This window comes from Pseudophryne corroboree, chromosome 7 (assembly GCF_028390025.1).
Source record: "Pseudophryne corroboree isolate aPseCor3 chromosome 7, aPseCor3.hap2, whole genome shotgun sequence".
Classification (NCBI taxonomy): domain Eukaryota; kingdom Metazoa; phylum Chordata; class Amphibia; order Anura; family Myobatrachidae; genus Pseudophryne; species Pseudophryne corroboree.
In genome coordinates, this window is record NC_086450.1 from 173,282,836 (window position 1) to 173,295,174 (window position 12,339).

Sequence of the window (12,339 nt, forward strand, 5' to 3'; positions counted from 1 at the left end):
ATGCAGCTGTATACAAAGATTTGAGTGTAGTCTCAGTCTTACGATCAGCTGTATCCTTTAGGAAGGCTGCACCAGGAACAGGTAGTACTATTTTACGTGAGAGCCTGGAGACCGAGGTATCCACTATCGCTGGATTTTCACATTTTTTCCTATCCTCAGGAGGAAAAGGAAAAGATGATAATAAGCGCCTAGGAATTTGACATTTCTTATCTGGATTAACCCGCCGTTCTTCAAACAGGGTATTTAGTTCCTTTGTCACAGGAAAAGTGGCTGAGGATTTTTTCTTTATATTAAAGTAAGATTCCTCACACTCCCCTGTCATCTTATCAGGGATAGGACTTCTCTGAATCTATGATAGCCTCTACACCATGCCACAGAGTACCCTCCCCTACCCCTATGTCCACCTCCTCTTCCTCCATTTCTAACCTTTCATTATCAAAGTCAGAATGTAGGATATGGGTCAAAGTATGTTTTTGCAGACAAATGGTAGAGGATTGAGACGCTGGTCTGAGTACTGAGTCCTTTTGCATAAACTCAGCCATAGACTGTCTTAAGTATTGCGTCTCTTTCTCATTACGAGATAATTTAGTAGAGATGGTGGAAATCATCCCCTAGCCTGAGAAGGGATACTACACTGAGTACACACTAGTGAACTCCCTGGGGAAAAGGAACACTGTGCCTTACATGAAACACACTCTTTGCCTGACATACAGCAGCAGTGACAGCACACACACAAGAAAAGGTTAAATGCACAATTAACCCACAAAGAGCCCTTCCCAAGAGACACAGAGAGAGGATAGAGCCAGCACACTGCGCCCTTATCGCTAAAGCAAACTAAGTACCTAGATTAGGGACTTAGTACACTAGTATATAGCTCCCCCCCTGCTATGACCCCCTGGTACTGCTGAGGTAATCTGGAGGCTCTCCGGAGGAGTTGCACATCCCTCTAGTCAGCGTCTGTGAAGCTGCAGTAGGGTAAAATAGCGCCTGTGAGCTGCTGGATCTGCTCATAGTGAAGCCCCGCCCATTCAATGGTGCGCGGTCTTTACGCTCTTCTTTATACTGGCTTTATGTGTCTAAGTGCATAAAATGGAGTAAGCCCCCTTTTAAGCCTGTATTGCCAGTCTGGGTACTGTGTACACTACAGTGTACTAAGTCTGGAGATTCATTCCACCCCGCGTAGAAGCCGTGCGTCTCCATACCCATTTATGCTGCCATAATGGCCGGCGACTTGCTAACCGGGACGCTGCCTTAGTACTCACCACTTCGTTCTTCTGGCTCTGTTAGGGGTGGCGGCATGCTGCGGGAATATATGCTCGCCATGGTGGGGCTTGCGAAAAGTTCCCTCAGGAGCTAGCGTCCCGTCAGCAGGGAACGGGACCATTAACCCTTAGTGGGCCGTCCCCCCCCTAAGTCCCACGAAGCAGGCAGGCTGGTGCCATCCAGTCCTGCCTGAAAATAACAAACTTTGAAAATAAATGCAGAAAACTCTTCAGGAGCTTCCAGAGATGTGACCGGCTCCTTCGGGCACATTTTCTAAACTGAGTCTGGTAGGAGGGGCATAGAGGGAGGAGCCAGCAAACGTTATCAAACTTCTATAGTGCCCATGGCTCCAAGTGGACCCGTCTATACCCCATAGTACTAAATTGGATTCCCAGGATCCCCTAGGACGTGAGAGAAAATATAAATTACTTTATTCAGATAGATCTTACAGCAGAGCTAGCTTATAAAATTCCCTAGCCTCAGTCAGTGCTATTAGGGATAATAAAAACCATATTACAGGAGTCTAAGCCCTAAGAGACTGCCCTCCTGCGACAATTCACCTAGCCAGTCGTCCCCCTCAGAGAGGACCGCCCGCTCAAACTGCGCGCCTAACCCAAAAACTTAAATGGCCGCCACTGCATTTTTTTATTCACATCTCAGCCTGCGCGTCTGCACTGTGTGGAGATGACTGCTAAGTAAACATCAGCGCACTCCTAAGTACCTGTTTTACGGAGCTCCGCTTGTCTGCGGCCGCTGTAATTTCCACCTCTTGTCCCCTTTACCGTGGCTGCTTTTCAATGCTCCCCCTTCAGCAGATCGTCTCTCCGTGCTCCACCCGCCAGCCGCGCTCTGAGCATCTCTCCGGAGCCCTGGCCGCCCGTGACCCTAACTAAACGGGTGCTGTTGAATAAAATATATATCTGTGGGGAGAATAAGTACTAACTCTAATATGGTGACTTCTGATTAAGCGGCCTTGCTAGCTCCAGCCTGCGCACCCCACTGATACTACTCACAGCTCTCTGTATCCAGATCCTCTGAGTGAGATTCCGATCCCTTCCACTGGGATCTTTGTCTCACTTAAACTGTTCCCACAGTTTATGGGAGACATCACCCTCCTTTCAAGCTAGGCTGGATCAGCTCAACAAGTTTAAAAGCAAAAAATTTTCTGTTATGGAGCCAGAGCTCCTTTCTTGTGCTGCTACCTCCAGCACAATTTTTCAAACTGGAGAGAATAGGGTGCGTGAAGGGGAAGGAGCCAGCTGTGCATAATTTTTTTATATTGTGCTACCTCCGGTGTCCATCCGTCACACCCCATCTGCCTGAGATTTCCAGTGTCACCTAGTGGATGAAAGAGAATTATTTGCCCTTATTTATCAATGAGTGAATTTCACTGTGAGTGATAAATTGCACAAGCCAATCCGCTCCTAACTGTCATTTTTTAAACCCAGCCTGTGACATGGAAGTTAGGAGCTGAACGGCTGGCGCAATTTATCACTCTCAGTGAATTTTATCACTCATTGATAAATAAGGGCAATTGTTTGACCACAGGGGATAACCACGCAATAACTTCCATTACACCTAGCTTGAAAGAGAGGACTCTATTCTTTCAAGTGACAATGCCCCCATCTTTCCAGATGTAAAGATAATGGAGATAGCTATATTAACTTAATGCTGGAGTATAGGAGGAGGGACTTAATTTTGCTTTTGTTTTTAAAAGTGCAGTTATCTTTTCCTGATCCTCCTCCCTGGCTGCCCACCTCTCGTCAGTGCTAGTGGAGGGAAAGTCAATTTGTTTTTTATGCCCCCAATCACTGCAGACAATGAGTGTGACGCAATATCCACAGTCTTAAGGTATATGTGGACAATGTGTCTTGTTCATCATCTGAAATTAAAAGTCAGCAGTGCCAGGGAAAAGCTCTTGGATAGTAATTCCACAATAATCACTTCCAGGTTCTACAATGTTTATTATCATCTTTCTTTTTGCATAAAAGCTGGTCACTATGAGTGAAGAATGAACAACAGTGATAGGCAACCTCATACGGGGGACAACACTATATGGCCCTCTAACCTTCAAAAGGGCCGTACATTAGATTTACTCTCAGTGAGAAGTTAAATCATTACATTTAATCAAAGAAACACTTGTCTGTAATAGCATATCATCAGGCATTGTAAGCAAGTGTTATCAGCTATAACAAACATATATGGCGACAAAGCAGGAATGAGTTGGTGGCAAGTGAAATCTTAAGAGGTTTCCAGCTATCACTGATGGAAATGCTATTGCATGTCACTGTACAAACTCCACCATCCTACGACAAGACTTACATAATCCTCACTCTCTGCCTGGATACCTCCGCTAGAGCCACCGGTCCTGGTGTCTGCTCCATCCAGGGACTTGGCATCTGGAAACAGGAACTGCAGGCAAACCAATAACAACAAATATCAAGCATACTGCAGGTGAATGTATAGATGAGATGTCTCTGTTTTTACATCACACACAGTTATAAAACAAGACACATAGGGTGAGATTCAAATGATATATCACGCCCAATTTCCTTTCTAAAATGATCTCCGTTATAGCACGGCGACGATGCTTTTGCCCCCGCTGAGTAGCTCCCTGCCAGCGCAGCTCCTGCGTGGTGGCAGTCCGCTACTCGCCGTGTCATGCAGCCACTGCGGCCCGTCTCTGCAACGGTCCGGTCACGCCTCGGTTGTCCAGACCACGCCCCACCAACGGCGTTCTAACCCTGTTGGCACTCCCTGTTGGCACTCCCCCTCCCACCCGCGACCGCCACTGTCTGTCAATCAGGCAGAGGCGATCGCAGTCCAAGAGATGCTTTTAGCATCTCACTGGGCTCCCGGAGTAGCGAGGCACCCAACCCTTTACACACCTAAAACTGATTACTATGGGCGCATTGCCCGTAGTAATCAGTTTTAGCTGTGTAAAGGGTTGGGTGCCTCGCTACTCCGGGGGTAGCGAGCTGAAATAATGATACAACGTCCCTGAGGGCAGAAACAGAATGGGTGTGGAAAGGGGTGAAAAGAATTGAATCCCGCCCATATAGTCTTTTGCTGCTTTTATGGTTGACTAAAGTGAATAGCAAGTTTTGTATTACATATGATGTATTATGTAGCAGCACCGGAGCTCGGGCTAGGTGGAGGAGTATCTTAGTAAAATCAAGTATCTAGGTTATAAGGCAGCGTTAAGTAGTTGCTCCGTCATGGGTCCAGTAGATGGTTTACTTGGGCAACCGAGGCGTGACCGGACCGTTGCAGAGAAGGGCCGCAGTGGCTGCATGACACGGCGAGTAGCGGACTGCCACCGCGCAGGAGCTGCGCTGGCAAGGAGCTACTCAGCGGGGGCAAAAGCATCGTCGCCGTGCGATGCTCTTGCACCCTTGCAGGGGGTAGGGCCAGACATGCGGGGCGGACTAGCCCTGTGCTGGGCGTCTGCCCGCATGTCTGACAAACTGATCGTAGATGTGCTAAATTTAGCACATCTATGATCAGATCTGAATTACCCCCGGAGTTTTGTGGACTGTGTTCTCCTTGACAGCCACATGTCCCTAATATAGAATGAAAACACGGGATTACATAAAAAGTAGGTAGATTAAGGAGAGGGTTTTTCTAAAGAGGACAGAGAAAGGGGAGGAGACGGATATACTTTTGAATGAAGCATATTCTGCTTTCTGAAAGCAAAACAGAGATGGTCATTAAATGAGTACATGGGTTATATTATGGTATACGTTCAAGATCCTGGCAGTCCAAATACGGACGCCAGAATCCCGACACCCTTCAGAACAACGACGCTGGAATACCAGCCAGATCAGCATCCCAATGCTGGAATAATAACAGCCGGGATCCCGAAGGTAAGTATAGCCAGAGGGTTAGGTTTAGGTGCCACCCGGGGTTAGGGTTAGGCTCTGGGCAGGAGTTAGAGAGGGGGGAGGGTGTAGTTTTAGGCACTGAGGGGGGAGGGTTAGGGTTAGGCTGCGGAAAGGGGGGGTTAGGTTTAGGCACTAAGGGGGAGGTTAGTGTCAGGCCGTGGTAAGGGAGGCAGAAAACTTACCTCACCACTGTCAGGATCAGGTTGGGTATGCGTGACTGGTAGCATACCTTTGCCAGGATACCGGAAGCGGAATGCATTGGGGGGGGGGGGGGTGAGCGCAAGAAGTCCCTTGGGGGCGCACCAGTGGAAATTGTCCCTGGTGGTTGGCATGCCGACCGTCAGGATTTTCAGGGGGAGGTGATGTGACTGGCGGTCTCCTGACCGCTGGTCACATAACTACATCCCGTCGGGATCATGACCATCGGGATGTCAGCATCGATATTCTAACCACCTGCATCCTGTCCGCCAGGATCACATATCGATCCCGATATTATGTCTTGTTGAGTCATGTGATCTAAACTACCTTAAGTCTCATATGTGGAATAATTGGATATTTAAAATCACTAAAAAGTTCAGCAATTTTATAAAAACATAAGATTACAGGCAGAATGCTTTTAGATAATCTCAACGAACACTGACGTGATGACTCCAGAACTAGTCAGCTATTAGTGTTCACTGTTTGTACAATTATTGTTTACAGAGAGTAACCATATATATTTATATCACTTGTATATAAATATAAACAATAGTGGTAGAGATAAGTAACATTACTTTTCTCGTAGTCCGTGGAGGATGCTGGGCGCCCGCCCAGCGCTTCGTTTTCCTGCAAATGTTATTTGGTTCAGTACTACTTTGTTTTAGTGGAATACTGCATTGTTACTTGGTAAGTAATGTTTCAGCAGATGCTGAGAGTTTCAAGCAAGTGGGCTTGATGTGCCTTGTATGTGTGAGCTGGTGTGAATCTCACCACTATCTGTGTTAAATCCTTCTCTCGAAGATGTCCGTCTCCTCGGGCACAGTTTCTAGACTGAGTCTGGTAGGAGGGGCATAGAGGGAGGAGCTAGCCCACACTCTCAAACTATTAAAGTGCCAATGGCTCCTGGTGGACCCATCTATACCCCATGGTACTAATGTGGACCCCAGCATCCTCTACAGACTATGAGAAAAGGATTTACCGGTAGGTACCAAAATCCTATTTTCTCTTTCGTCCTAGAGGATGCTGGGGTCCACATTAGTACCATGGGGATGTACCAAAGTTCCCAGAACGGGACGGAGAGCGCGGAGGCTCCTGCAGAACTGATTGACTGAACTTCAGATCATCAGAGGCCAAAGTATCGAACTTGTAAAACTTTGCAAACGTGTTCGACCCAGACCAAGTTGCAGCTAGGCAAAGTTGCACTGCCTAGACACCCTGGGCAGCCGCCCAGGAAGACCCCACCTTACGAGTAGAGTGGGCCTTAACAGATTTTGGACACGGCAGTCCTGCCATAGAATAAGCATGCTGGATAGTGAACCTGATCCAGCAAGAGATCGTCTGCTTAGAAGCAGGACACCCAATTGTCTAGGGATTATATAAGACAACCAGAGAGTCCGACTTTCTGTGACGAGAAGTTCTCTTCACATATATCTTCAGAGCCCTTACGACATCCAAGGACTCTGATGTAATTGAGAAGTCAGTAGCCACTGGCACCACAATAGGTTGGTTGATATGAAATGCCGACACAACCTTCGGAAGAAACTGGTGACGTATCCGCAGCTCAGCTCTATCTTCGTGGAAGATCAAATAAGGGCTTTTACAGGATAAAGCCCCCAACTCGGACACACGTCTAGCAGAAGCTAAGGCCAACAACGTGACCGCCTTCCATGTAAGAAATTTGACCTCTACCTCCTGTATAGGCCCAAACCAATCCGACTGGAGGAACTGCAACACCACGTTAAGGTCCCAAGGCGCTGTAGGCGGTACAAAGGGAGGTTGGATATGCAGAACTCCCTTCAAAAAAGGTCTGAACCTCAGGGAGGGCAGCCAATTGTTTCTGAAAGAAACTGGATAGGGCCAAAATCTGGACCTTCACAGATCCCAACCGAAGGCCCATATCTACTCCTGCTTGCCGGAAGAGGAGGAAACGTCCCCAATGTAAAACCACACCGTAGGAAACTTCTTGGACTCACACCAAGAGACATATCTTTCCAAATACGATGGTAATGTGTAGACGTTACCCCTTTCCTAGCCTGTATGAGAGTAGGAATAACCTTCTTCGGAAAGCCCTTCCGAGCAAGAATCAGGCGCTCAACTTCCATGCCGTCAAATGTAGCCACGGTAAGTCTTGATAGGCGAGCGGCCCCTGCTGCAGCAGGTCCTCCCAAAGTGGAAGAGGCCTCGGCTCTTCTTGCAGTAGATTCAGAAGGTCCGCGTACCAAGCCCTTGTTGGCCAGTCTGGGGCAATGAGGATCGCTTGAACCCATGTTCTCCTTCTGAGCTTTAGGATTCTTGGGATGAGTGGGGGTGGTGGAAACACGTACACTGACTGGAACACCCACGGAGACACCAGGGCGTCCACTGCCACTGCCTGTGGGTCACTCGACCTGGAACAATTTAGCCGAAGCTTCTTGTTGAGACGAGAGTCCATCATGTCTATTTGGGGTAATCCCCAAAGATCTGTTATTTCCTTGAACACCTCCGGATGGAGACCCCACTGCTTCCCAGTTGTGTACTCCCGGAATGAAGATGGCTGACAGTGCTATCGCATGCTTTTCTGTCCAGAGGAGTATTCTTGTCACCTCTGACATTGCCCCTCTGCTCTTCGTTTCCGCCTTGTCGGTTTATGCAAGTCACTGTTGTTACGTTGTCCGACTGCACTTGAATGGCCCGATTTCTTAGAAGAGGGGCCGCCTGAAGAAGACCATTTTAGACGGCTCTTAGTTCCAGGATGTTGATGGGCAGGCCGGCTTCAAGGCTTGACCAGCTTCCCTGGAAGGTTACTCCTTGAGTGACTGCGCCCCAGCCCCGAAGGCTCACATCCGTGGTTAGAAGGATCCAGTCCTGAATCCCGAACCTGCGGCCCTCCAGAAGGTGAGGCAATTGGAGCCACCAGAGGAGTGAAATCCTGGCCTTTGGCGACAGACGAATTCTCTGGTGCATGTGGAGATGAGATACAGACCACTTGTCCAGGAGATCCAGTTGGAAGGTCCGAGCGTGGAACCTCCCGTACTGGAGAGCCTCGTAAGAGGCCACCATCTTTCCCAACATGCGAATGCATTGATGAACCGACACCCGGGCTGGCTTCAGGACATCCCGGACCATAGCTCGTATCACCAATGCCTTTTCCTGCGGAAGAAACACCTTCTGCACTTCTGTATCCAGGATCATTCCCAGAAAGGACAACCTCTGGGTTGGTTCCAAATGTGACTTTGGAAGGTTCAGAATCCAACCATGACTCTTGAGGAGGCGTGTTGTGAGAACAATGGACTGCAGCAGCTTCTCCTTGGACGATGCCTTTATCAGCAGATCGTCCAGATATGAAATGATGTTCACCCCTTGTTTGCGGAGGAGATCCATCATCTCTGCCATCACCTTGGTAAACACCCTTGGTGCTGTAGAGCGGCCGAATGGCAGGGCCTGGAACTGGAAATGACAGTCCAGCAATGCGAAACGGAGATAAGCCTGATGCGGCAGCCAAATCGGAATGTGGAGGTACGCATCCTTGATATCCAGTGACACCAGGAATTCCCCCTCTTCCAGACCTGATATCACCGCCCTGAGAGACTCCATCTTGAACTTGAACTCCTTTAGAAAGGGGTTCAATGATTGTAGGTTCAGAATGGGCATGACCGAACCATCTGGTTTCGGTACCACGAAAAGGTTCGAATAGTAACCTTTGTTCTGCATGTGAAGTGTCACTGGCACAATGACCTGTGCCTCCACCAGTTTTTGGACAGCGTTTTGTAGGACAGTGCTGTCCGCCAACAGAGTTGGTAAGCCTGATTTCAAAAAGCGATGATGAGGGAGACTTTGAAATTCCAGCCTGTTACCCTGGGATACAATATCTATCACCCAGGGATCAAGGCCGGACGATACCCAGACGTGACTGAAGCGTCTGAGTCTCGCTCCCACTGGCCCCACCTCCAGGACCTTCATGCGGAGGACTTTGGCGTACCTGAAGCAGGCTTTTGTTCCTGGGAACCTGCAGCGGCAGGTTTCTTGGACTTAACCTGACCTCCCCTAAAGAAGGTATTGGATGTTCTGGCCTTTCTAGGCTTGTTAGGCCGAAAGGACTGCGATGCAGCTGAAGAGAAGGATTTCTTCGGAGCAGGTGCTGCTGAGGGAAGAAACGGAGACTTACCCGCTGTAGCCATGGATATCCACGGGTCTAGAGCTTCCCCAAAGAGAGCCTGACCTGTATAGGGTAGGGACTCCACACTTTTCCTGGATTCCACGCCGGCCGACCACTTGCCCAGCCACAGTCCCCGACGAGCTGAAACAGACATGGAAGATATTCCCACAGCCATGGTACCCAGGTCTTTTATGGATTCTACCATAAAACCTGCTGGATCATGTATGTTGTGCAAATACAAAGCAACGTCATCCCTATCCATCGTATCCAAATCCTCTAGTAAGGTAGCCGACCACTTTACTATTGCTTTTGCAATCCATGCAGTAGCAATAGCGGGACGTAATATGGCCCCTGAAGCAGTGTACATTGATTTAACCGTGTTATCAATTTTTCTATCAGCCGGCTCCTTTAAGGCGGTGGATACCGGAACAGGCAAAACCACCTTCTTTGAGAGCCTGGACACAGATGCGTCAACAATCGACGGGTTTTCCCATTTTCTCCTATCCTCCTCAGGGAAAGGAAATGCCACCTGGACCCTTTTAGGGACCTGGAATCTTTTCTCTGGGTTTTCCCATGCTTTTTCAAATATAGCATTCAATTCCTTTGACGCAGGGAAGGTTAGCGAGGCTTTTTTATTTTCAGTGAAAAAAGCCTCCTCAACTTGCTCAGGTGTGGTATCTTTAACATTCAACACATCCCTGATAGCCTCTATCAACAATTGCACCACCTTTGCAAGAGATGGGGACCCCCGCAACACATCCCGGGGTCCGCTCTGAGGAGAAGCTCCACCCCCTTAATGGCGTTGTCTTCCCGCTCTTCATGGATTATACTGGCCTGAGGAAAATGTGCTGGCTGAGATCCACGAACCCTGACAGGCTTCTGGACCAGTGTGGGGGGTAAGCGCTGGCACAGGGCGCTCCTCACAGCTCCGCATCATGTACCTCTGAGCCTTCCCCAGGAGCGCAGTTAATACTGCGCTCCCTCCTCGCATCCGCCATCTTCACTTCGGCCCACAGCTTGCTAGGGGGGTCGGTGTCTCACTCACCACATCTTCAGCTCTGTAAGGGTTAGGCGGCATGCTGCTGGGGTGAGCGGTCCCCTGTGGTGGAGAACGATCCGACCCCTCTGGAGCTCAGTGTCCAGTCAGCGGAGACAGTGGCTCAGACCCCACAGGGCGGTCACTGCTCCCCCCCTTAGTCCCTCGCTGCAGGGAGGTTGTTGTGTTGCCAGCAGCCTCCCTGTAAAATAATAAACTCTAAAAATAAACTTTCCTAGAAAAGCTCTGTAGAGCTCCCCTAGCTGTGACCGGTACCTCCGGGCACATTTTCTAAACTGAGTCTGGTAGGAGGGGCATAGAGGGAGGAGCCAGCCCACACTCTCAAACTCTTAAAGTGCCAATGGCTCCTGGTGGACCCGTCTATACCCCATGGTACTAATGTGGACCCCAGCATCCACTAGGACGTAAGAGAAAGAATCTACTAATAACGTCATTTTCATACCTGTTTGTATTGCGTTGTCAAAACCATATTAAAGTACTATGTCTGAACTCTACTTGCTTCTGCCAACAGAGATGGGTATATTGCTGCAGGAATGCAGACTGTGAGCAGTGGCACACGCATTATATTATGTCATATACAGCAACGAACCTGCGGTCGGTTATTGCCAAACAAGTCCTGTAGTTGCTAAGCTCTAGGAAAATGCTGGCAAGGTGAACAGGCGGGCAACTACCCCCCGAGGAAACACTTATTTATGGGTCAGAAGTGCTACGGGAAAAGCTTTAGTATAGTAAATTCCACAACGATCCCTTCAAGGTTTTATTGTTTTTATAGTCTATTGATACCCATCTTTCTTTTTACATAAAAGCAATGTCCAGCTGATCACCATGAGTAAGCAGTGAGGAGCAATAGGTGTTAGGGGATTTGGGATAGGATCATTGGCTGCAATATATAGGTGCTTATCCATATGCACCTTCATTTTCTGTAATTAGCTCTCGTTAGTTATAAATGAAAATGCTGGCAGATATGCAGTGGTAAAAATAGCCCTATTACGCACTTGTCAGCTTTCAGGAGCAGAGAGAAACGTTTCTAACGCCATAACACACGCAATATATTCAGGAGGCTGAACCGCTAACAAGGTAAACAACAGATATGATTAATTCACACTCAAGCAACACTACAGCACCTCTTAATTAACACATGAATTAGTTGTTAGGAAGAATTTGTTAAATTAAGGTCATGTTGAGAATATACTGGGGGAAAAAATGGAAAAAAGTTCAGTTTGGAACCTACAAAGAGAATAGTGTTCAGGACATCATTGTTTAATGGGGACTCGTCAGCCCCTCTGTGCTTGCGGATCTTCTTCCTGGCGCTACTGACCATGCCAGTGACGGACAATTTGTGTATGGGGACCGGCGCAGGCTCGGTAAGCTTGGATAGAGCCTGGCTGATATCCGCTGCGTCTATAAAGAGAGAATACAAAGGGCACTGAATGCAGAGCCTGACTGCATAGAAGTATTAATTTAGAGAGATCTGCGAGATGCTGCTTAGCAACCAGTTCATTCTGTCTCACTGCAATCCTTACATCTTGCTAATAAAAAAAAACAGAGATTCTTTTATTATCATATTAGATGGAAGTGCACTATGGGTAAAAATATGCAAATTAACTAATTAACTGTGTTGTATACCATGCCCTTTGACATGGGTTTCTATGCGTTATTCGATGAGAGAATAGGTCACCCCAGAAAACATCTTTTGTTCTCCCAGGGTTTTTAAATGAACCCGTCATCCCACATAAAAACTAAAGTGGTATCTTTAAAACATCAAAAAAGACTACTTGACTTTTTCAATTACCCTTCATTCC

General features: G+C 48.0%; 1 protein-coding gene across 3 annotated transcripts in view; it reads right to left on the reverse strand.

Moving 5' to 3' along the window:
• The window catches only part of RAB3GAP1 (RAB3 GTPase activating protein catalytic subunit 1), a 289,227-nt gene that overhangs the window by 139,303 nt on the left and 137,585 nt on the right, over window positions 1–12,339 (reverse strand). For all 3 annotated transcript variants that reach the window (XM_063933781.1, XM_063933783.1, XM_063933782.1), the window contains exons 13-14: window positions 11,769–11,938; window positions 3,586–3,675 (exon numbers count right to left, since the gene is read on the reverse strand). In XM_063933781.1, coding sequence (XP_063789851.1) covers window positions 3,586–3,675; window positions 11,769–11,938 — 260 coding nt within the window. The remainder of the gene's footprint in view (window positions 1–3,585; window positions 3,676–11,768; window positions 11,939–12,339) is intronic.